Raw genomic sequence first — 25,986 nt, forward strand, 5'->3', positions numbered from 1 at the left:
GGATTTAGGAAATAAGAACACTATAGTTTTTGATGGTTTAGATTATTTCAGAACTAAAATGTGCTCATAATGGAGGACATAGTCTGAGTCAGTTCACTAAGCACTGGAGAGAGACAGGAAAGCAATGCAAATCTTCTAATGTTGAAATGAAGGGCTGAGACAAGGAGCACAGCAAACAGGAGTGAGACTTGAGATGAACAGTGTGTAGTTTCTTTATTCCAAATGTCTTTTCCTCACACTCTTATTTATTTCAGAATTCCAGACAGAGCAGTTTGAATTACCTCATACAGATAATATTGGCCATGATGTAGCTCAATTTTTGGTTACTGAATCCTTCTTTAAACAGGTCATTATTCATATGCATCCCAAATGAATACTCTGGATGAATTATTTTCAGACTATTGACTAATTGCAAACTGTTCATTTCAACTATTTGCCCTTTGTTTTATGTGGTTGGTCATCTAAATCACACAGTATTGTTTCTGCTTCCTGTTTGGATGAGTGAAACTTTCTAAAAAGAAGAATGACTAGCGTCTAGTGAATAATGAATAATACATTTTCTGACATGACTTTTCAGATGAGCAGTCCTTCATACTAAATTGTGTGAAAAATTTAGGATTTGCACACAATTTCTAAAATACCCAGCAGTGCCTGAATACTCATGAAAAATGGAAACTATGGGCCCAAATGTCATCACAAACCAAACTCAGCACTTTTATTTGCAAAAATATTTGTAAATTAATTGGTTTAATATCAGCTGACTCTGTTCAAAACCTAGCTTTCTTCTTCAAATGAAATAGTAGAAATGTTTTTGTTTATCAGAAGAAATGACATGCATCCACTCCTGTGAGTACCTGATTTATGCAGAGGACTTTATACACACCTGTTTATCAGTTGCTGAGTTTCCAAATGTCTGCCGAATACCAGTCTGCAAGATATTAGAGATTCCTTCCATACTGAATCGCTGCATAGAAGAGAAAAGCATCTGATTTACGCAGTGCTAGAAGAGCAGGCAGAGGCACTGCCTAGTGTGGCATGCAGTGTTTAAAATATTTTAACATTTTATCATTTCTAATGAATGCCCTCACTAAAAGATCCATTTTTTAGTTCTCAGTAACAGAATGCTGTTCTCTGCAGCATAGTCTGAGAAGTGGCTAGGTTAGAACATTGTGGCTTTAGCACCATTCACCAACTCCTTGTGTCTCTCATCATCCAACTAATGAGTCATTTTACCTTCCCTTCTTTTTATGTTTATCAGTTTTTCTATATCCTTCCTAAGAAGATGTGATCCCCTGGGCCAGAGAGAGAAAGGGACAGAGGGTGAGAACAACTTTGTAGACACACACAGGCAATTGAAGCTGCATCTCCCACATCCCAGCTGAGTGCTCCAGTCCCTGGGATCTAAATTATAAAGTGGGCAGCACCACCTCCTCTTCCACTTGCTAAAATGGGATAGCCATCTAACTCCAGCTGGTTTCATAGCTGAGAATCACGAGCACAGACAGACACCTAGATTAGCCTCAATTTAGGTGCTTATCTCCATGAGCACACACTCCTCTGATCAGGATCTCCCATTTGCTATCTTAGGTGGGAAGCCAGCTAGGATGCTGATCTTTGTGAATTACTGCATAATCTCTTCCAATTCATTGTATGGGAGCCTAGGCTGCCAACTCAGTGAATCACAGTGATTTTGGAGTCATCTAAAAGTTAGGTGCTGTGATGCTCAGCATCACAATGCCTAACTTCTGTGATTCCAGCCCTGTTTGCCTTAGAGAACAGATGAGTAAGAGGGGATACAATAAAGCTTTACAAATCTATGAATGGTCCAAGGAAGGCAGATTGGGCACTTCTGTTTCCCATGATGCAAAAATAATGGGACACAAGAATGAAACTTAAAGGTGACAAATTTAGAACTTGTAAAAGGAAACACAATCCAAAGGATGGAAGTTGAAGCTAGACAAATTCAAACTAGAAATAATGTGTACATATTCAACAGTGAGGATAATTAACCACTGGAACAATTTACCAATGGGCATACTAGATTCTCCACTACTAACAACTTTTAAATCATATTTGGATGTTTTTCTAAAAGCTGCTCTAGGAATTATTTTGGGGAAGTTTGGGTTAGACTAGGCAATCACAATGGTCCCTTCTGGCTTTGGAATCTATGAAATATATTTTTAAACAATGCACAGTTAACCTGTGGAATACATTGCCACAAGATATCACTGACATCAAAAGACTAACAGAGTTCAAAAAAGGACTGGGCATTCATATACATAGCAAGAACAATCAGAGTTGCAATAGATAAGGTTAAAAATGAGAAAGTTTATAAAGCCTCATATTTCAGGGTATAAGTTGACATCTAACTGAGTGGTCAGGAATGAACTTACCCCTTTGTGCAGGTTACTCCATAAGTACCTATTTTGGGGTGTATTGCATCTCTTTCGAAAGAAGCTGGTACTAGCTACTGTTAGAGGGAGGATATAGAACTACTTTGACTCTTGGTCTGATGCAGTTTGGCAATGCTTTTGTTTCTATAGTCTGCAGTCTAAGGCCATGTCTACATGACAAACTTTGGCTGATGCAAGTTATGCCAGTGTACAGCTGCCACAGTTAGCATATTGCTTGTGCTTGTACATACATGGCTGCCTGCACTGGCACATCGCATGATCTCTAGGAGTATTTATATCCATGCAAAGGGCAATGCACCATGAGTAGGTACCCAGTATGCCAGTGTGACCCTAACAGCATCCCAGTGCAAGAGGGCCAGAGGTCACTGGTATCTGTTAGTGAGTTTCAGATCATCTGACCTATTCCCAATTCACTAATGCCATAATCTGTCAAAAGGCAGCATGTAAAATATCAATATAAAGCAACAACACACTGATTATTAATATTCTTGCATGGTGTATGTATGGTAAATGCCCAAATGGACCATACCAATATGAAGGAATGTGGAACTAAACTGTGTTTACCAGACGAGTCTGAGGAATTGGATAAACAAGTTTCTCTCAGAAAAAGGACAGACCAACTCCTCCATCCAGGTGTCACAGAATCAATTGGCAATTACATGTCAAGTGGACATTCATTTGCACTTTAGCAAACACCGGCGGGGGAAGAAGCCAGCATGGAATCTCCTTCATCAGCAGACTCCATGCCACCTTCTGCACAGCTTGAATCAACTTTACTTTGGGGTAACCTTTAGAAGAATCCATTTCAAAGGTTCACTGGATTATAAAAGACAGGTACAAAGAACCCCAAGTTATCATTCTTCTAAGAAGACAAAGGGACAGAGAACTTCGGACTTTTATAGAAAATCTTGACAAAGGGGGAGGAATAGGACAAAGGGGGACTTCCACCTTGCTGGGAAGTGGTTTGGGAAGAATCTTACCTTGAACCAGGACTGTATCATTCTTAAATCTTAATATCTAGAAAGCATTTTTCACTTTGATTTGCTTGCACCATTTATAAGTCTATTCTTTATACTTGATCGCATGTGAAATCCTATTTCCTTTTGTTTTACTTTTAATCTAAATCAATCCAGTGCCGTTTGAACTGAAGTGATTATTAACTCCAGTTAAAGTGGTAAGCTATGCAGTTTGTCTCTTTAGAGGAGCATACGAACCATATTATCCCTCTGAATGGTCCAGCAAAGGGCTGGACATTGCAGATCACATGGTTTGGGGAAAAATCCAGAGTGAGTGATGTTGGGGGTCATCTTGCCAGGTGAAACCAAGGCTGGTGGAGGCCAGAGTGTTGCTGTGGTGCAAGAAGCAGGCTGTCGGAGTCGAAGCAGGCTGTCCCCTGACTGCCCTGACCCCTATCCACCCCCCCACCCCCACCCCCTGACAACTCCCGCCCGGGACTCCCATGCCTATCCAACCGCCTTTTCCCCATCCCCTGACCACCACCCCATAACCTCTGCCCCCTGTTCCCGGTCCCCTGACTGCCCCGGCACCCTCTGCCCTTTATCCAACCCCCCTGCTCCCCACTTCCTTACCATGCTGCTCAGAGCAGGAGGAGCTCCCAGCTCCACCGCCCAGCTGGAGCCAGCCACACCGCCATGCAGAGCGCTGGTGGCACGGCAAGCTGAGGCTGCGGGGGAGAGGGGGCATCAGGGCAGGGGCTGGGGGCTAGCCTACCCGGCTAGGAGCTCAAGGCTTGGACAGGATGGTCCCATGGGCCGGATGTGGCCCACAGGCTGTAGTTTGCCCGCCTCTGCTCTAGAAGCTTGCAGTGCTGGATTGCTACCTGTCAGAAGGAAATCATTCTGGAGCTGGAAAATCCACAGTTTGGGGAGCTGTCATGAAGTTGTGCAGGGCCATCAATCATGTCCTGCTATGTAGGACTGCAACTCTCAGGCTATGCCTACACTGTCAGTTGAATGACAAAACTTGTGTCTTTTAGAGGTGTTAAACCCCCTGTCCCAAAAGACAAAAGTTTTGCTGCGGCAAGTGCCAGTGTGAACAGAGCATTGTCGGCAGGAGCACTCACCTGCCGCCAATGCGAATGCCACTCACTGGGAGGTAGAAGTTTTTTGTCAGTAGGAGAGCCGACAAACAGCAGCTACACTGCATGACTTTTAGCGGCAGAACTTTGGTGACATAGACATGTTGCTAAAAGCTGTGTAGTGTAGACATAGCCTCAGCAATGTGCAGAACATAGTGGACTGATTTGCAACAGTGCGGTTCCTGAACTGTGGTGGAGCAGTAGACAGCACTCATATCCCTGTTTTGGCACCAGACCACCTTCCTATAGCATACATCAACAGAAAGGGCTACTTTTGTATGGTTATGCAAGATCTCCAGGGATGCTTCACCAATATTAGTGTGAGCTGGTCAGAGAAGGTGCATGACGCTGTCATCTTTAAGAACACAGGACTGTTCAGAAAGCTGCAAAAAGGGACACTCTTTCCCAACCAGCAGATTACCATTGGTAATGCTGAAATGCCAATAGTGATCCTGGGGGACCAAGCCTACACCTTGCTCCCCAGCTCATGAAGGCCACCTTGAGAGCAACAAAAGATTCAACTACCCACTCAGCAGGTGCAGAATAAAATCTGAATGTGCTTTTGGTAGATTGAAGGGATGTTGGCATTGTTTACTCACAAGACTGAATCTCAATGAGAAAAATATCCCAATGATTATAGCAGCCTGTTGTCTCCTGCATAATATCTGTAAAGCAAAGGGATAAAAGTTGCCACTAGGGTGGAGCACAGAGGTAGAATAGCCAGACACAAGGGCCATTACAAGAGCCCAACATGGAGCTATGCAGTTGCAGGAGGCTTTGAAAGAGCATTTTAAAGGTCAGTCACACTAATATGCTGTGCTGTACTTTTCTCTGGCCCCAAAGGTTTGTGGGCTGGTAGGAATTGTGCAGTATGTGGTGTACGTTTATGTGTATAACACTGTCTTATAACAAACCTATGAATTCTTGTGTTTTGCTGTACATTTATAACATGACACTCTCACTGAAATGACGAATTAAGCAGTGCTTGCTGTACATTTACACATATTATTGGGCATTTTCTTGAACCTATGAGTTGTCTGGTGCCATACACTTATAAATACTGGATGCTTTGAGTACTTCTATACAGTCTGCAATATGTGTGATGAACTAGTAAAGATGAATTTGTTTTCAAAAATAGAATTTTATTGACTGGTGAAAGCAGTGAAAAAATGTGCAGCTAAAAAAGGACAACACAATACACATTTCGAACATAAATTAACTGAACAGAACTTTAAATTTACAAAGGCAGCAAAGATTTAAGAAAGGCAGTTGCTAGGTGTCATTTCAGTGCACAAATGCAGTCTATTTTAGCTACACATACAGCAGCCGTGCCTCTTGTAGATCAATGCTGTATGTGAAGTTGCAGTTGTCCTTCCTGTCTGCTAGCGTGGAGTGGTGGGGTATGTACGTGACCCATGGTGCCAAGTGGATTGTTGCGGGGTGTAGGAAGATGCAGGTCTCCAGGGACTATGGAGGTCTCCAGGGACTGCAAAGGGTGGCAAATCCAGGATTGTTGGACCTCTAGGTCAATTGGAGTTTGCAGCATGTGTGTTTGCTACCTGAGAAGCCACATTATGCCCTGGTGCATCTCCCTCTCCTTTTCCTGATGAGTTTCTTGGGTCTTTCTCCATTTTCCCGTGTTCTTTCTATCTCTCTCCATGCCTTCTTCCATTGGCCAGCCAGGCCCTTTGTCTGGGTTCCAATTCAGCACTGGCTTGTAGGATCTCCTTTTCTTTCTCCTTCACATCAGAATCAGGTGTTCCATGGGTATGAAGAGGGTACCCCTCAAGACCTCAACAGCAGCAGCTATAGATAAAACAGACATGTATCATTGTATTTACAGTCACAACAAGTGAAATATAAGGTTCAAAATTGCCTTCCCTCGTTCCCGTAAAAAAACGTTAATAAGACATGCTTCTTGACACTTCAGCTGTGGAGTGCCTCTGCATAGCACAGCTCTCCATCCCCAGTATCATCTATGAGTGGTCACATGGGGCGGGGAGGAGGGCATTAACATTTTCAGTTGCTGAGACAATTTGGTCCCTATTTTTATGGGTATAAGGATAGGGCATTGGCACTGGAAGTTGGCAGTTTTCCACAGGCTGGGGTGATTTTTGCTGACATTACAATCCTGAGGGTAACAAAGGCACAGAGAACACAGCTTCTGTTGGCATCCTGAAGCCACCTGGGCCCATATGCCACTAGTTTACTGCAGTGGTGTCAAGTGAACTTACTGCAGAGTAGTGTGGAAAAATGTCCTACCATGAAGAAAGAAAGAAGGCAGCCTTCCTTAGAAACCTGTGGGAGAGGACTGCAGAGTCCATGAAAGTGTCATTGAAATCTCTCAGGAGGACAGAAGGGACATTCCTATGTGCATCAACAAATTGCTTTGCATACCCCACACTGGGAATGAGCAGATACCAACTCTACCTGTACTGCTGCTACTTCTCATATGCATAAGGCAATGAAAAGTTGATACATATGTCTTTGGTAACTTAGGATGGCCCAGGCCCATCTTTATGTTTAAACAGTGTAAGGGAAAATGCATGCACACACTTACCCAAGTTTCCTTCCCCTGGATCAGGCTCATCTGTGCTTGGCTGGTGAGACCAGCTAGACTGCGGTGGAGTCTTGAACAGGTTCTGGACTGCAGCATAGCGGGACCCTCCCATCAGTTGTCCTTTCTACTCCTCGTTGCAGGGTTCTGTGTGTTGGGCTCCACCAAGGTATCTGCAGTGGGCTGCTGGGTGCTGGTGGGGTCTCTGGCAAGTATGGCATGCAGCTTGTCATAAAAGTGGCAGGTCTGTGGCTCAGCACCAAATTGAGTGTTGTGGTATGGCCCCCTCAATTCCTTCATTTCCACATGGCACAGCTGCTGATCTCTGCTACACCCCTTTTGCCTGCATCCCCTGTGCAAATTGTTCATAGATGTCTATGTTTCTATGACTACTCCCTAGCTGTGCCTCTTCTCCCCACAGGTCCAGTTGATTCAATACCTCCTGTCTACTTTTTTTTTTTTTTTAAATAGGAGATATACCAATCTCCTAGAACTGGAAGGGACTTTGAAAGGTTGTTGAGTCCAGTCCCCTGCCTTCACTAGCTGGACCAATTTTTGCCCCAGATCCCTAAGTGGCCCCCTCAAGGATTGAGCTCACAACCCTGGGTTTAGCAGGCCAATGCTCAAACCACTGAGCTATCCCTCCCCCGCTGCCTCTGCAAGCAGGAGTACGTCTGGAGCATGTAGCCGGCATGGTTGGTTGGGCAGCTGCACACAACAACGGAGAGCTGCTAGGTGTGCTTGCCAAGCTGGGCAATCAGTCTTTCATAAATACACAGGGTGTTTTTAAGGGCGGGAGGGGGCTTCCAGTCTCTGTGACCCCGCCAAGGAGTTTACAATTGTGACCAGTGTGGTTAGTGTTGGGCATTGTGGGACAGCTGCTGGAGGTCTGTTACAGCTGACATAGGTCACATACTGTCTACACTCACACTGCATTGATCACAGTCTGTCAACAATGACTCATTTCTGTTTGGGGAGGTGGTTTTGCTGGGTACTTATGTCGGCGGGACACAAATTTGAGTGTAGACACATGCACAAACAAATCAATGAAAGGTGACTTATGTCAACTTAACTTTGTAGTGTAGACCAGGCCTGAGAAGCAGTGGTATTAATGCAAGTTTTTAGACATTTGGAGAACACTGGGTGTGAATTCTCATGATTTCTTTGAGATTAGCATATTTTTTAGCCGCAGTTATTCTGACTAAGTAGCTTTGGTTACCTGTAAATATAAACCAGTAGAGTCTCTGTGAAAGTGTGAAAAGTTCTCATGCATGGAAACCAGCAGTGTGGAAATGATTTTAATAGGGACTATTAAGGCTGAGTTGCTTGCTGTTACAGCCTCCATTCTTCTGGGGGGAAGGCTGCTTTTACTTTAAATCGATACATTTATCTAAATTAAATAATCTGAAGATTGCTTCCGATTATTATAAGCACCCATTTCATACCTATCTCTTTAAAGAGATAGCTTCCCCTGCTCTCCAGAATGGCTATGATCACCCCTATCCACTCTTTGCAATGTCTCACTGCATGTGGGGATTTCTCACATACCTTGAGAGGCATTTGGGTGCCCCTTTCTATTCGGCTGCTCTGAAGACTCAGGCCTTTCTCTTTCCTCCTCCTTTTCATCAGCTCTCTGTGCTCTTTTTGCTTGTTCTGGACCTCGATCAGCACTGTGATGAAGGAGTTCTTCACCTCTTTCTCGAACTCCAGCTCATCTCGACGAGCCAGCTGCTGCACCAGCTCTTCTGAGTAGTCACGGATGGCACCCTCCACGTGATCCAGCAGCTCGGCCAACTCAGACACTGACATCTGTTCCAAACCTTCACAATCGGAAGAGGTACACATTCACTTAAAAATACTGGATGCAAATGAGTAATATCGGGCAGAGATTTTGTCTCTTGTGAGCGGAATGTCAGAAAAGCTCAACCAGTGCCACAGACACATGGCACTTTTAAGCCTGGCTGCTTAAATTATGATTCATGTTCATTGGTACAAAACTGCTAAATTAAGTACATCACTGTATACGACTATAAAACCTGCCAGTTTCCAGAAGTATGACTTCAGCCAAATTTCATTAGGCTGAAGTAGCACCAAACTAAGCAGGGTTGGTCCTGCTCAGACCTTCAATGAAAAGCCAGGGTACTGCAGGAAATGGAGTTGGTGGTGAAGTAGGAAACATTTTGGGCAAGGTGCTTATTTGCCACATAAGTCCAACATTTAGGTGCCAGTCAGATCCTCAAACCCCCACTCAGCTGCCTCCTAACTCTGTAGGCACCTAAAATCTGTAGGTCCATAAAACCCTACCAGGAAGCATGCACAGTCTAGGCACCTTCATACTTATCTCGTGCCTAAGCCCCAGTGTTCCTGCACCTATCTAGGTGTTCCTGCATCTTTCCTGAGGGGCTTAATTTGGTCGGAGTTCTCAGAGCCCACTTAATCACATAAAATGGCCACCAGAGGAGGAGGTGGTGCCATCCTTATGACCTTTAGATCAGTGACTACTGCATTCACCCAGGCTGTGGGAGACTCATATTTAATTCCCCCTCTCTGCCACATGGGGGGGGGAGGTATTAGCACTTGGGTATCCCCCATTCTTGGGAAAGTGCCCTAACTACTGGGCTACATGGAATTCTACAGAGGGGCGCTCTCAGTCTCTCTTGAGGAAGCTGTTCTACTGGGTAGAAAAAATTATACTTTGGACACATTTTTTGCTGCCCCAAGCGAAAAAAAAAAGCCGCTTGGACTGCCACCCTAACTGCTGGAGCAAAAAAAAAAAAAAAAAAAAGCTTCCCGGACTGTGTTGCCCCAAGAATGGACAGAATGCCACCCCTTAGCAGGTGCTGCCCCAGGCATGTGCTTCCTCTGCTGGTGCCTGGAGCCGGCCCTGATTGGACAAGATCAGGAGGTGTAACCCAGAGACCCAGTCAGAGAGTGGCTGGATTGCAAGATTCCACTCCAGAGAGAAACAGAGGCCAGAACCTGCCACTTCAAAGGAGAGTCCTTGGGAAGTGGAAGAGAGTCCAGAAAGGGCAGCCTATACTCCGGTCTCCCACATCTGGCTCAGTGCTCTGTCACTGGGCTAAAGTTATAAGACAGGGACCACTTTCTCTTCCTTGTGAGAAAGGGGTTAGATACCTAACTCCAGGAGAGGATTCACAAATGTGAATCCTGAATGGAGAGATTGCCCCCTCTAACCTGGATTTAGGTGCCTAACTCCTTTGGGGTGGAGGGGCTTAGGCCAAACCCCTCTCCTCAGCATTTCCTATTGGCTAGTTTAGGGAGCTCCTGGCTCAGATCCCATTCTTAGACACCTATCTCTCCACATGCATTGTACAGGGAGCCTGGGCACCCAACTTGGGGCTGTGGACTCCATTGGGTGGCAAGGCATCTAAAAGTTAGGCACTGCAGTGATGAGTGTTGTGACACCAACAGCCTTTTGCCCCAGCAGTCAGTATGGAAGCAATATTCCCCCAAGGCAGTAGGGGGCTTTAGGCACTGGAGGAGCCAGCTTTCAGATAAGATGTAAAAGCTGCTGTGCTGATCACTTGCAGTTATTAAAAATCCCATGACACTTTTGCAAAGAATAGATGTTAAAACTGATGTCTTGGCCAAAACAATGCCTAAATACTATAGTTAATACCTGAGAATGGCTAGATAGAAATGCCAATTTGGGTAATTAAATTGGTTCTTTGACATCCCCCCTGTAATTTCCACTTGATATAAATTAATTCTAATTCCTGCTGAAAAATGTTGTGCAAAGTTGCTGCATGCTGTTAAAAAGATGTTTTTTCTGCATTTCAGAGACAACTGCATTTCAGTAGTGATGAAATAACATACATACGTATATATATATATATATATATATATATATATATATATATATGTAAAAGTTACATATATATATGTAAAAGTGCTTTGGTATCCTTCTGAATCAAAAGAAGTGAGTAAACTTTTCAAAAGCACTTAGGGGCTAGATCTTGAAAAGGAGTTACATGTTGCAAACACCTAACTCCTATGCAGGCCCCCCATATAATGCCTGGGAAGAGTTTGGCACCTAAGAGTGAGATCCTCAGCCACCAGGAAGCTGAGCATACAGCCAGCTAAACTAGCCCGCAGCAAAATGTGGAGCAAAGGGGAGGGGTTTAGAGCCCAGATTCACAGATTTATTTAGGCACCTATCTCTGCTGAGGAGTCTCAGCTATAAACACTCTTCAATAGCGTGACCAACCCCCACTTACAATTGTATATGCTGGGCTGAGTTTCTCACAATCTCTCCTGTTGAAGCAATAATTACATATTCATTGGGAGAGAGAAAGAAAGAGAGAGATTAACTCGATATTCTGGTGGCTAGGCACTCATGGGAGATGTGGGAGAATCAGGTTCATGTCCCTGGTCTACTAAATGTTCAATTATTTACACAAAGTGAAACAGCTCCAGCAGGAGAGATTGAGACTACTGTAGCATATGCAGTAGCCTAGTGATTAGGGTCCTTTACTAGTGAAAGGGATCTAGGTTCAGTTTCTTGCTTTAGAACAGGGGGTTTGAATCTGACTCCTGCATAAGTACCCTACTTGTTGGGTATCACACACACAGGGCCCCAGGTAATCCTGACCAGTTTACCTCAATCTCAGAGGTACCTAGAAAAGTAACTGGAATTTACCTCACCATTCTGAGGAAAGATTTGTTTAATACAGAGCATGTATATGGATGAGGTTCAAGTCACCTGAGTATATTTCAATACATTTTTATTTTCAGTCAGTTTTTAATGGCCTGTAAGAATATCGCTTAAATATAGAATCTCAGGGTTGGAAGGGACCTCAGGAGGTCATCTAGTCCAACCCCCTGCTCAAGGCAGGACCAAACCCAACTAAATCATCCCAGCCAGGGCTTTGTCAAGCCTGACCTTAAAAACCTCTAAGGAAGGAGATTCCACCACCTCCCTAGGTAACCCATTCCAGTGCTTCACCACCATACTAGTGAAAAAGTTTTTCCTAATGTCCAACCTAAACCTCCCCCTCTGCAACTTGAGACCATTACTCCTTGTTCTGTCATCTTCTACCACTGAGAACAGTCTAGATCCATTCTCTTTGGAACCCCCTTTCAGGTAGTTGAAAGCAGCTATCAAATCCCCCCTCAATCTTCTCTTCTGCAGGCTAAACAATCTCAGTTCCCTCAGCCTCTCCTCGTAATTCATGTGCTCCAGCCCCCTAATCATTTTTGTTGCCCTCCACTGGACTCTCTCCAATTTATCCACATCCTTCTTGTAGTGTGGGGCCCAAAACTGGACACAGTACTCCAAATGAGGCCTCACCAGTGCTGAATAGAGGGGAATGATCACATCCCTCGATCTGCTGGAAATGCCCCTACTTATACAACCCAAAATGCCATTAGCCTTCTTGGCAACAAGGGCACACTGTTGACTCATATTCAGCTTTTCGTCCACCATAACCCCTAGGTCTCTTTCTGCAGAACTGCTGCCCAGACATTCGGTCCCTAGTCTATAGCAGTGCATGGGATTCTTCCGTCCTAAATGCAGGACTCTGCACTTGTCCTTGTTGAACCTCATCATATTTCTTTTTGCCCAATCCTCTAATTTGTCTAGGTCCCTCTGTATCCTATCCCTACCCTCCAGCGTATCAACCACTCCTCCCAGTTTAGTGTCATCTGCAAACTTGCTAAGGGTGCAGTCCACACCATCCTCCAGATCGTTAATGAAGATATTGAACAAAACCGACCCTATGATAACATGCTATATAGGACAGGATGTAATATGCAGCAACACATAGCAGGAACACATCACACTGCTGTGTGCATGGGTGTCATCTCAAACACCATGTCCAATTAAAGTTCTCAGGCCTGATTTTCAAAGCCCTGAATGGAATTGGCCCTACTTATCTGAAAGACATCCTCTTCTCCCTGCACGATTGTAACCTTCCCTAACAGCTACACTGCAGTGCAATAATAAAACTGTGATCACTTGTGGAGGCTTGTGGCTGTGGCAGACAGAATTTTCACCACAGCTGGACTAAGGAACTCACTGCCAGCTAAAATAACAATGAACATGGACATTGATGACATAAGAGCTAATTGCATACCTCCCTCTTTGCCTAAGCTTTCTCACTCATCCCCTTCTATATTTAAAATGCAACCCCCCTCCCCCCCACACCTAACTCTTGGTCTCTCATCAGCCAGGAAGAAGGGCAATATCATGGTTGTAGTTTTCTACTCTTGGGAAGTGCTTAGTTACTATAGTGACTGTACTGAAAAACTGCCTAGACAGATGGTTTACATTTGACATAAAGGATGTAGCCCTGGCTGTGGCAAATACATTTTTCTAATGGCCAAAGTGTACTTTTTTTAACTTTCCTCTTTCTCAAGAATTGATGAACTGGTGTTTACTCAACTTTATACAATAAATAAACAAATCACCCACCCTCATGCAGAGACAGGACATGAGCAATTGTATGGCGTCCAGCTTTATGGCTAGAAATCAGGAGGTTAGAGGGGTGACACATGAAAAAACCCAGTTTCTGACCACTTTTACTGGTTAGCTAATGTCTCAGGTTTTGGAGTCAATAACACAGTAAAGATGCATGTTGTCAGTTGACAGATCAGTCTGCTTGTTTTTGGTTATCCTATGACAGGAGTGGTTGTACAGGTGGGTGTGCAGGAAGGTTGCCTGAGTGCCTTTTTCCAGGCTGAGCCACTCAGCTGTTTTTTCTTCCTCCACTCTGATTGGCCAACCGTTTTTACTTTGCTGGTTGGTGAGCCACCTTCTCTTTCTTCTTTTTTTTAAAAACTCCACTGATTGGCTGACTGTAGGGTTTTGTTGTTGTTTTTGCTCTTAGGGCTGTAGGGGGAACTAAACCCATTTTCTGCCCTGGCCAGCAAAATGATGCAGGCTTCTCCTGTCCTATGAACAATGCTTTATTGTCTACTTTTTTAATAAAAATATAACCCTGACTCTGACTTCCAGGCTTTCTAACATTTGTGTTGACTTTCTAATTTATTACTTCAAAATGAAATATCAAAAATGGAGACAAAATATGACAACAGGCATAAAGAAATCCATCATCCTATATCAATGTCTTTTCAGAAAAAAAGTTTTATAAAACATCTTAAAGTAGTTTCACTTTCCAACCAAACTCTTTCTCTTTCTGTTCATATACCGACTGATAGACATAACTATCGATAAAAAGGTGTTGCCACCACCCTACACCTATTTAGCATTCCAACATTAGCCCTCTTAACACACCTTTCCACTGGAAGTTCATGGTAGCTTGTGTAGCGATGTGAGACTCATCCCTGTGGCACTTCCTGCTGGTCTCTCAGGGAATTAGCTTCCAGCCTCCAGAGCACCTTCTGTCAGCCAGTGTCTCGCTACCGCTGGGCCCCTGTGTCCCTCCCAGACTCTGGTGCCCCTTTCCACTGGATGCTGCCACCTGGCAGTAACCCCTCAGTCTCTGAGTCTCCCCCCTTCCAGGGGAACCCCCACCCCATATCCCCACCTCACCTCAGTATATGGCTACTGCCTAGTCCCTATCTAGCCCCCATTCACTGGGGCAGACTGCAGTATCTAAGCCACTCATCACAGGCAAGGGAGGTTTGGACCTGCTGCCTCTGCCTACCCTTGGGCTGCCCCCTGCAACCCCAGTACCTATTCGGCCTTATACTAGCCCTGCAGCCTGGGGGTTTCCAGGCTGGAGCTCCCCAGCTTCTCTGGCCTTCTCCCAGCCTTGCTCCACCTCAGGTACTCAGGTATGCTCCCCAGCAGCCAGGCCCCTCCCTCACAAAGGCAAGAGAGAGTGTCTGTCTTCTCCTAGCCCACTGCCTTCTTATAAGGGCCAGCTGGCCCTTGATTGGGGCATGGCCACAGCTGAGGCTGCTTCCCCAAGCAGTCTGGGCTGCTTACCTCCAGCCACAGCCCTCTCCTGGGCTATTCTAAGCCCTTTATAACAGGAGCGGGTGACCCCCCGCTACAGCTTGTTATTCAGCATCATTCTGTAGTCCTTGTCAGATTCATGGGTTTCTAAGATACAGTTCACATTCTATAAATTTGACTTAGATTCATTATTCCTACATGTATGACATTGCATTTTGTAATACCGAATGAGGAATCATGGCTTTAATACGTGTTTTCAATTGTCACCATTTGGATTGTTAAGTAGTTGCTGAGTGAATGTAAATCCCTAATAACGCTGGTGTTTCACTTCTGGAACATTTTAACTAATAGTTTTACAACATAGGCAGTTTTTCTAGATTACCTACTATATTGAGCATTCATTTTGTTAGTTTATTTGGTTATTTTTTGTATTTGAGGACTTAAAGGAGTGTTACAATCATCAATGAACTCTTACAGTTCCCCTATGAGAAAGTAATTATTATCTCTTTTTAGGGATGAGTAAAATGAGGCCCCAAAAAGCAACTTCTTTCTCCCTTTCTTTTTTTTAAATGAGAGTTCAGAAAGGACTTTTGTTGATGCTCTTTTATTTTCTTTTTACTATAGTGATCTATCACCTCTAGTAGAATCATAGAATACCATGGTTGGAAGGGACCCCAGGAAGTCATCTAGTCCAAACTCCTGATCAAAGCAGGATCAATCCCCAACTAAATCATCCCAGCAAGGGCTTTGTCAAGCCTGACCTTAAAAATCTCTAAGGAAGGAGATTCCACCACCTCCCTAGGTAATCCAGTTCAGTGCTTCATCACCTTCCTAGTGAAAATGTTTTTCCTAATATCCAACCTAAACCTCCCCCACTGCAACTTGAGACCATTACTCCTTGTTTTGTCATCTGCTACTACTGAGAACAGTCTAGATCCATCCTCTTTGGAACCCCCTTTCAAGTAGCTGAAAGCAGCTTCAAATCCCCCCTCATTCTTCTCATCTGCAGACTAAATAATCCCAGTTCCCTCAGCCTCTCCTCATAAGTCATGTGCTCCAGGCCCCCAATCATTTTTTTTTTGCCCTCCGCTGGACTCTTTCCAATTTTTCCACATCTCTTCTGTAGTGGAGCGTCCAAAACTGGATGCAATACTCCAGATGTGACCTCACCAGTGCCGAACAGAGGGGAATAATCACTTCCCTTGATCTGCTGGCAATGCTGCTATGTATACAGCCCAAAATGCCGTTAGCCTTCTGGGCAACAAGGGCACACTGTTGACTCATATCCATCTTCTTGTCCACTGTAACCCCTAGGTACTTTTCTGCAGAACTGCTGCCTAGCCATTCGGTCCCTAGTCTGTAGCAGTGCATGGGATTCTTCCGTCCTAAGTGCAGGACTCTGCACTTGTCCTTGTTGAATCTCATCAGATTACTTTTGGCCCAATCCTCCAGGGCCGCCCAGAGGATTCAGGGGGCCTGGGGCAAAGCAATTTTGGGGGCCCCTTCCATAAAAAAATTGCAATACTATATTCTCGTGGGGGTCTCTCCGGGGACCCGGGCAAACTGCCCCACTTGCTCCCCCCACACGAGCAGCCCTGGGAAAAATAAACCTTCCGCATCTTGGCACAAACCCAGTTTTGAGAAAACTTCTTTACAAGGTTCTCAGAATCAGCTAGTGCTAAAAGATACTAAAGCTCATTAAAAGGGTTGGACAAATATTTTCTGTCAAAACTTTTTTTTGATCAAAAACTAGGGGTTTTTAAAAAGCAGAAAAAAATCACGGACAATGTCTGCTTTCCTTCAAAATTTGTTGTGGTTTTTTTAATTGAAAAGCTGAAATTAGTCTGCCAAAACCTGAATATGGTTTGGGGTTTCAGAAGTGTGTGGCCAAATATTTGCTGCTTGCTGTGTTTGATGGTTTAAAGAAACAATAAAAAATTCTACTTAAAAAAAATCCAAAACTTTAGAACCACCTCAGCTTGTGACCAAACGCCTGAGCCCATCCAGTCAGAGATTTTCCCAGGTTTCTGATACTCTGCTGGCTTCCTTGACTCATATCTGTCTCTATAACTTTGGGTTCATTTAGGTTAGAACATAAGAACTGGGTCAAACCAAAGGTCCATCCAGCCCAGTATCCAGTCTACTGACAATGGCCAATGCCAAGTGCCCCAGAGGGAGTGAACCTAACAGGTTGATCAAGTGATCTCTCCCCTGCCATCCATCTCCACCCTCTGACAAACAGAGGCTAGGGACACCATTCGTTACCCATCCTGGCTAACAGCCATTAATGGACTTAACCTCCATGCATGTATCTGTTTCCTAGAGACTGGCTCCATGGGGTCCCTCACAAACTGGAGACGGTTACTGTGGGTTTGTCTTTAGTATAGACTATGTACATACTCCACAAACTGAACATTTGAGCTTGTTCCAGAATCTGGGATGAGCCTATGTTGTGAAAACTGACATGCTCAAAATAGCACATGCATGTGAATGGATATAGGGTGTTAACATTAAATTAACCCAGGGGAGGGGGTCGCACTCAGAGGTTTGCTATGTGAAAGGAGTCACCAGGACAAAAGTTTGAGAACCACTGAATTAACCCCTCTGAAGCCTCAGGGAATGCAGGCGGGAGGTCTCCCTTGGTAGGGTCGGGAAGGAGGTAGGTGGTGTAGGATATTGCTCTTCTCATGTGGATCCCTCCCCCAATGGCTAATTTTAAATGAAGCTACCCTCCCCTGACATGAATCTCCCTATGGCGCTGAAATTAAATGTAGACTATAATTTGCCATTTGAGAAGTGAAAGGGATGGTAGCCCTAATGGAAAAGTTAACAGCTTGGCTCTTCTGCAAGCCTCAAACTGCTGAACGAGCTTTAGGGTAGGGAAGGCTGTGCCTCCCAAACAGCCTGGCCCTGCCTCCTATCTGACCCCCCCCACTTCCTGCCCCCAACTGCCCACCCCCCTCAGAATCCCCAACCCATCCTGCTCCTTGTCCCCTCACCGTCCCCAGAGACCCCACCCCACCCCGGACCCCATCCCTGCTCCCAGTCCCCTGAATGTCCTGACCCCTATCCACCCCCTGTTGAGTCCTGACAGACCCCTGGAAGGCCCACAAGCCAACCCCACATACCCTGTCCCCTGACTGCCCCCAACCTCTGCCCGCCCTGTCCCCTGACTGTCTCTGGGACTCCCTGCCCCTTATCCAACCCCCCCGGCCCCAGCCCCTTACCCCCGCCTCCGCCCTCACCCGAAGCCTCAGCGCGTCGTATCCAGAAGCTTCCCTCGACAGCTGCAGCGTGGCTCAGGCGGGGCTCCTGAGGTCCTCCCCGCTCAGAGCCACGTGGTAACGGGGGTGGGGCTGCGAGCTCCAGCGGGGCCTGAGTTCCCTCCGCTTGGCCTGGAGCTCGCAGCCCCGCCCCCTTACCATGCAGCTCTGAGCGGGGCGGAGCTCAGGGTCCCCGCCGGAGCCACGCTGTGCCGCTGTTCAGGGATGCTGCTGGATGTGCTGAGGCTCCAGGAGAGGGGCGAAGATGGGGGTCGGGCTGGGGCTGGGGCAGGAGCCTCACCCATTCTCTTGGGAGCCCCTGCGGAGCCCGGGGCCTGGGGCAAATTGCCCCACTTGCCCCCCCTTCTGGGTAGCCCTGCAATCCTCTCATTTGTCTAGGTCCCTCTATATACTATCCTTACCCTCCAGCGTATCTACCACTCCTCCCAGTTTAGCGTCATCTGCAAACTTGCTGAGGGTGCAGTTGACATCATCCTCCAGATCATTAATGAAGATATTGAACAAAACTGGCCTCAGGACCAACCCTTGGGGCACTCCACTTGATACTGGCTGCCAACTAGACATGGAGCCATTGATCACTAACCTTTGAGCCTGAGGATCTAGCCAGCTTTTTATCCATCTTATAGACCATTCATCCAGCCCATACTTCTTTAACTTGCTGCAAAGAATATTGTGGGAGACTGTATCAAAAGCTTTGCTAAAGTCAAGGAATAACACATCCACTGCTTTCCCCTCATCCACAGAGCCAGTTATCTCATCATAGAAGGCAATTAGGTTAGTCAGGCATGACTTGCCCTTGGTGAATCCATGCTGACTGTTCCTGATCACTTTCCTCCCCTCAAAGTGCTTCAAAATTGATTCCTTGAGGACCTGCGCCATGATTTTTCCAGGGACTGTGGTGAGGCTGATTGACCTGTAGTTCCCGGTATCCTACTTCTTCCTTTTTTTAAAGATGGGCACTACATTACCCTTTTCCAGTCATCCAGGACCTCCCCCAATTGCCATGAGTTTTCAAAGATAATGGCCAATGACTCTTCAATCACATCCACTAACTCCTTTACCACCCTCGGATGCAGCGCATCCAGCCCCATGGACTTGTGCTCATCCAGCTTTTCTAAATAGTCCTGAATCACTTCTTTCTCCACAGATGGCTGGTCACCTCCTCCCCATACAGTGCAGTAGTCTGGGAGGTGACCTTGTTTGTGCAGACAGAGGCAAAAAAAGCATTGAGTACATTAGCTTTTTCCACATCGTCTGTCACTAGGTTGCCTCCCCCATTCAGTAAGGGGCCCACACTTTCCCTGACCTTCTTCTTGTTGCTAACATACCTGTAGAAACCCTTACTGTTACTCTTAACAGCCCCTGCTAGCTGCAACTCCAATTGTGATTTGGCCTTCCTGATTTCACTCCTGCATGCCTGAGCAATATTTTTATACTCTTCCTTGGTCATTTGTCCAAGCTTTCACTTTTTCTAAGCTTCTTTTTTGTGTTTAAGATCAGCAAGGATTTCACTGTTAAGCCAAGCTGATCGCCTGCCGTATTCACTATTCTTTCTACACATTGAGATGGTTTGTTCCTGAAAGCTCAATAAAGATTCTTTAAAATACATCCAGCTCTCCTGGACTCCTTTCCCCCTCCCAGGGGATCCTGCCCATCAGTTTCCTGAGGGAGTCAAATCTGCTCTTCTGAAGTCCAAGGTCCATAGTCTGCTGCTCTCCTTTCTTCCTTGCGTCAGGATCCTGAACTAGACCATCTCATGATCACTGCTTCCCAGGTTCCCATCTACTTTTGCTTCCCCTACTAATTCTTCCCTGTTTGTGAGCAGCAGGTCAAGAAGAGCTCTGCTCCTAGTCAGTTCCTCCAGCACTTGCACCTGGAAATTGTCCCCTACGCTTTCCAAAAACTTCCTAGATTGTCTGTGCACTGCTGTATTGCTCTCCCAGCACACGTCTGGGTGATTGAAGTCCCCCATGAGAACCAGGGCCTGTGATCTAGTAACTTCTGTTGGTTGCCTGAAGAAAGCCTCAGCCACCTCATCCCCCTGGTCAGGTGGTCAACAGCAGACTCCCACCATGACATCACCCTTGTTGCTCACACTTCTAAATTTAATCCAGAGACTCTCAGGTTTTTCTGCAGTTTCATACTGGAACTTTGAGCAATCATACTGCTCTCTTACATACAGTGCAACTCCCCCACCTTTTCTGCCTTGCCTGTCCTTCCTGAACAGTTTATATCCATCCAGGACAGTGCTCCAGTCATGTGAGTTACCCCACCAAGTCTCTGTTAATCCAATCACATCATAATTCTTTGACTGTACCAGGACTTCCAGTTCTCCCTGCTTGTTTCCCAGGCTTCTTCCATTTGTGTATAGGCACTTTAGATAACTCGTTGATCATCCTGCTTTCTCAGTATGAGGCAGGAGTCGTTCCCTCTTGTGCTCTCCTGCTCATGCTTCCTCCTGGTATCCCAGTAACCAAACTCTATCTTAGCAGATCTAACTAGCACACTCGACAATAGAATTATAGGGAGAGGTCCATGCAATATGGATGAAAGAGACATTTATTCAAACAAGACTTAAAATACCTTGTATTATAACAACACCAACTGCGAGAACTGAATAGTATCCTAGTGAAAACATGAACAGCCTCAACTTTCCTAAGCCCCAAACTGAAGTCTCCCTCTGCCCTTCCCACATGTCCTCACCTTCATAGGACCAATTGTTGTTAAAGGTTTGTGTCAAAATCTGCATCTCCTGCAACAGGACTGAATCAGCCTGAGAAGAAGTTTCTCCTCCATCATCTTCCTCCAAGATCTCCTCTTCCTCTTCAGGATCTGGGGAATTCTGCATCATCTCCTCAATTTCTTCAATTACCTGATAAGATAATATGAATGTCAGCCACTGAATTGTATTCTAATGACCAATAGCTGGATTCAGCACTAACAAATCATTGCTGACACTATGTAAATACCATGCTTTCAGAACAATAGCTGGAGAACTTCTGCATATAGTACTATAAAGGGTATTAACTGCATTTTAAACTTCAGATAATACTGTGTAAGCAATTATCAGCAATATTTGTGAACATATACGTATGGTATGCAAGCAGACCAGGGTATCCTTCAGAATATGGAAATGCAGCCCAAGAGAAGCCAATCATAAGAAACATAAACCAAAACTGTCAAATTTTCAGAAGTGCTCAGCACCCAGCAGTCCCATGGGAATCACTGGAATTAGGAGAGCTCCCCTCCTCCCATTCAGATTTGCAGAAACTGCAAGCCTGGGCTAGTATTTTAGCTTGTCTCCAAAAGCCCTGCTTGTCCAAATTATCCCTTAACTATGTGGTGTTTTATTTTATTAATTAATGCATGACTGAATGCACGCAACATGGCTGCAATTAGCTCAGTTAAATTTTGGGGTAACACTCTCCTCAATTCCAGGGTAACAGGGAGAGGAAGGGAAACTTCTTCCCACAGTCTCTGATGGGTTGTGAAAATGTAAAAGACCCTGAGCCAGGTTGGAGAGGGAATTCTGCTCACCTTGGCTCAGTGTGTGAGGAACAAAAGGCCACCCCAGTGGGGTAGGGGATCGATACTCCTCCACCTCACCCCAGAGAAGCTGAGGTTAAACCACTGGAGTCCACAAGCCCCAAGCTCTGAGGACGCGGAGCAGAAAATGGAATTTGACTATGGGGTTTAAGGAATTTCTCCTGCTGTGAACCCTCTGCTGTTAAAACAGGGCATGGCTGAGAACCACTTCAGAGGAAGGCAAGGTGCTCTACATGATTTCTCTCTTTGGTCCAAAGAATTGATCGTGTATTATTTCCAGGGAGGCTGGGGAACCCTGGAGGGACAAAGGAACATCATACACATGCCCTAGAAACCAGGTGGGAGGTAAATCAGGTCTCAAGTTCACACCCAAGTGATTTTGGGTAATAAGGGTAAGCAGCGGCATGTGACAGCTCAGCCTGATAGATTCTAAAGAGAAATATGATACTGGATAGCTGTCAAATGAGATGATGTACGCTGGCTTGCTAGCAGAATGTTTATTACCTGAATAGTTGAAATGTGAAAGTATGAAAGGTCCTGGCAGAAATGCCATCCAGGAAATAAACTAATGGGTTCCTCTAGGCTTCTGGTCAAGAGCCCTAGTTACACTCACTTCTTTACATGGAGATGTGACAGATATAGCAATTTCCTTCCTATCCTTGAGAGACCCGATTGAATTAAGTTTAAGTATCTTCGAGCTCCATTGTTTTAAATTAATAGTTTATGTATAGGGCTCCATGTCTGTCACGGAGGTCACAGAAGTCACGGATTCCGTGACTTTCTGCAACCTCTGTGACTTCTGCAGGGCCCAGTGTGCCCAGGGACACCCAAGCAGCTGGCTCTGGGACCAGCTGCTCAGGTGGCCCTCAGAACAGCCACACCAGCTGCTGCTGGAGTGGCCCCAGGGACAACCACACCAGCTGCTGCTCTGGCGACCCAGGCAGCGGTCCCCGGGGGGCTGGCCAGAACAGCCATGACCTTGGGCATCTGGCCCTGGGTGGCCACCAGAGGCAGCCGAGGTCCATGGCCCTGGGCAGCAGTCACCAGGTGCATGCCATGGTCCCTAGCTGTCGGGAGCAACTGCGGTCCATGGCCCTGGGCAGTGGTCCCCGTCCAGACAGCTGGATAAGCTGTGGTCTGCAGCCCCGGGCAGCAGACCCTGGCCAACTGGCTGGATCAGCCACGGTCCCTCCCAGCACCCCTGCAAGATTTAATCACAGGTATTTTTAGTATAAGTCATGGACAGGCCACAGGCAGTGAATTTTTATTGTCCATGACCTGTTCATGACTTTTACTAAAAATACCTGTGACTAAATCCTAGCCTTATTTATCTATAATCATAGTGTTCTACTCCATGGGGGAGAGCTACCAGACCTCCTCCAGGAACTACCAACAGTGGGTGGTAATTAAGGCAAATCAGCCAGTTTGTAAACACCCCCTCCCCCCGTGAGGTACCTCATCATGGGGAGGGTCACATTTACAAACTGGACTCTGCAGAGATGAACAGAGAAAGACAGGACTTTTGGATAAATAGCCTGAGTTTAAACTGTCTCTGGGCTTCCTTCTGAGCCAGAAAATGGATTGGACCATTCGTCCAAGAGGGGACTCCAATCCCTGCAGAAGGGTTGGAAGGATTTGGCCTACGAAGGCCCCATAAGAATGATGGGTGACTTCTGGTAAGCTGTTAGCATGCATTTAGAAACTTTCATTATTTTCATTATGTTTTCTCTGTAATCCTTTCACCTTAAGAATAAATGTGCTTGCTTACCAAGAGCTGTGTGGTAATTTATAACTGTGGGCCATTATACTGTTCATAGCCTATTTAGGCAGTCTGACTTGCTGGGAATATCACAGTGTAGGCAGGTAACTGTGCAGCCTGGAAAACTCCTGGGCATGACCAAGCGCAACATGGGTCTCTGCCCAAGAGAGGTGACAGCTGCAGAATGAGGAACCTAGAGCAGGTACCCTCGAGGGACCATAGAGGGAAATATAGATGCAGTAACTCTGAACTGTGACACCAAAGTCTCTAATGACGTCTTTCTAGTCGAAGCCCAGAATCAGTTCTCCATCCTTATCCTCCTTGACCTGTCAGCCATCTGCAACACAGTTGAACATACTCTTTTTCTTGAAATCTTGTCCTCCATTAGCTTCCATGACTGTTCTCTCCTGGTTCTCCTCCTACCTCTATAATTGCTCCTTCCATGGGGAGTCCTTTGGAGATTCCTCCTCATCTGCCCTCCAACTTTTTGAGGGAGTTGCAAATGGCTGTGTCCTTGGTCACCTTTTCTTCTCCCTCTACACCTTATCTCTGGGTAATCCACAAATACAAATTCAACTATCACCTCTATGCTGACAACTCACAGATCTACCTCTCTACTCCACATCTGTCTCCTTCTAGCCAAGTTAAAATCTCAGTGTGTCTCTGTGATATCTCCTTATGGATGTCTATACACCATGTCTAAACATGGATAAAACAGAACTCTTACTCTCCCCCACCCCAGCCCCAACCTCCTACCTCCTTTCTCATTCACTGTGAATAACACCACCATCCTGTCTTCACTCAGCCCTATAACCTGTGTGCCACCTTCCACTCGGACCTCACATTCAGGTAATGTCTAAGTCTTGCTGATTCTTTCTAGAAAACATCGCTAAAGTACGGCCTTTCTTATCCATTCACACAACTAAAACTTTCATCCAGGTTCTCAACATCTTGAGTCTCAGTTAGTGCAACATCTTTCTCTCTGGCCTTGACAAATGTTTTGTCTCCAAGGGCGGCAATCATTTTTGGTTCTTTCCCCTGAGGAGACTGGTAGAGCAAAAAGCAAACAAACCAGTGGACCAGACCTGCTGAGCTATGTGGTGCCCCCCAACCCAGGTGCTGATTTGGTGTCTCTGCAAGTTGGTGCCCAAGGCAGCTGTCCTGATTACCAGCCCCAAGGCCAGCCATTTAACAGCGAGAGTAATTAACCATTGGAACAACTTAGTGTCATGCTGGATTTTCTATCACTGGCAATTTTATGTTCTGGGAATTATTTTGGGCAACTTTCCTGGCCTGTGTTATCCAGGAGGTCTGACAAGATGATCACAATGATCCCTTCTGGCCTTGGAATCTGTGAGTGCAATCTTTTCCCACTCACCTCCATCAAGAATGCTGCAGCAAAAATCATTTTCCTAGCCTGTTGCTTTGACAATGTTAACCCTATCTTTGAATCCCTCCACTGGCTCCCCCTTCTGTCTCCTTTGCATCAAACATGAGCAGCTTCTTTTCACTTTCAAGGCCCTTTCTGGCCCATCCTCACCCACGTATAATCTCATTAACTATCAAGCTGTCAATGCTCCCCTTTGATCAGCCCACAGTGCAACCTCCAGCCTCCATTGCTCACTTGTTACCTTGTAAAACAAATACTTCTGTGCTTCCCCCCTACCGCCCCATGTGCCTGGGAGGCACTCCCCATAAATAACCCCAGTTACCTCATTTTCCTCCCTCAAAACCCTCCTCAAAACTCGTAAGAACATAAGAATGGCCATACCGGGTCAGACCAAAGGTCCATCTAGCCCAGTATCTGTCTATGACAGTGGCCAATGCCAGGTGCCCCAGAGGGAGTGAACCTAACAGGCAATGATCAAGTGATCTCTCTCCTGCCATCCATCTCCATCCTCTGACAAACAGAGGCTAGGGACACCATTCTTACCCATCCTGGCTAATAGTCATTTATGGACTTAGCCACCATGAATGTATCCAGTTCCCTTTTAAACATTGTTATAGTCCTAGCCTTCACAACCTCCTCAGGTAAGGAGTTCCACAAGTTGACTGTGCGCTGCGTGAAGAAGAACTTCCTTTTATTTGTTTTAAACCTGCTGCTTATTAATTTCATTTGGTGACCCCTAGTTCTTGTATTAAGGGAATAAGTAAATAACTTTTTCTTATCCACTTTCTCAACATCACTCATGATTTTATATACCTCTATCATATCCCCCCTTAGTCTTCTAACTCTCCTTTGCCATGATGCCAACAAAAACTCGACAACAGTTAGGCTGCAGGTGTGCTGAGATCACTGCCCATCATGCTGACTAATGCTGTTCCCTTGTACCCCCTCATTAGTCTGTATCCATCTGTTGTCTCTTGTCTTATACTCAGATTGTAAGCCCTTATTTAAGTGGAACTGTTACTGGGAAAGAAAGAGAATGAATGGGACTGACCCTAT

General features: G+C 45.6%; 1 protein-coding gene across 8 annotated transcripts in view; it reads right to left on the minus strand.

Moving 5' to 3' along the window:
* FEZ1 (fasciculation and elongation protein zeta 1) overlaps positions 1-25,986 on the minus strand; it is a 170,323-nt gene that overhangs the window by 42,570 nt on the left and 101,767 nt on the right. For all 8 annotated transcript variants that reach the window (XM_039496125.1, XM_039496127.1, XM_039496124.1 and 5 more), the window contains 3 exons: positions 20,939-21,107; positions 8,618-8,889; positions 884-964 (listed from right to left, as the gene is read on the minus strand). In XM_039496125.1, coding sequence (XP_039352059.1) covers positions 884-964; positions 8,618-8,889; positions 20,939-21,107 — 522 coding nt within the window. The remainder of the gene's footprint in view (positions 1-883; positions 965-8,617; positions 8,890-20,938; positions 21,108-25,986) is intronic.

The sequence above is a fragment of the Mauremys reevesii genome, linkage group 12 (genome assembly GCF_016161935.1).
Source record: "Mauremys reevesii isolate NIE-2019 linkage group 12, ASM1616193v1, whole genome shotgun sequence".
Taxonomy (NCBI): domain Eukaryota; kingdom Metazoa; phylum Chordata; order Testudines; family Geoemydidae; genus Mauremys; species Mauremys reevesii.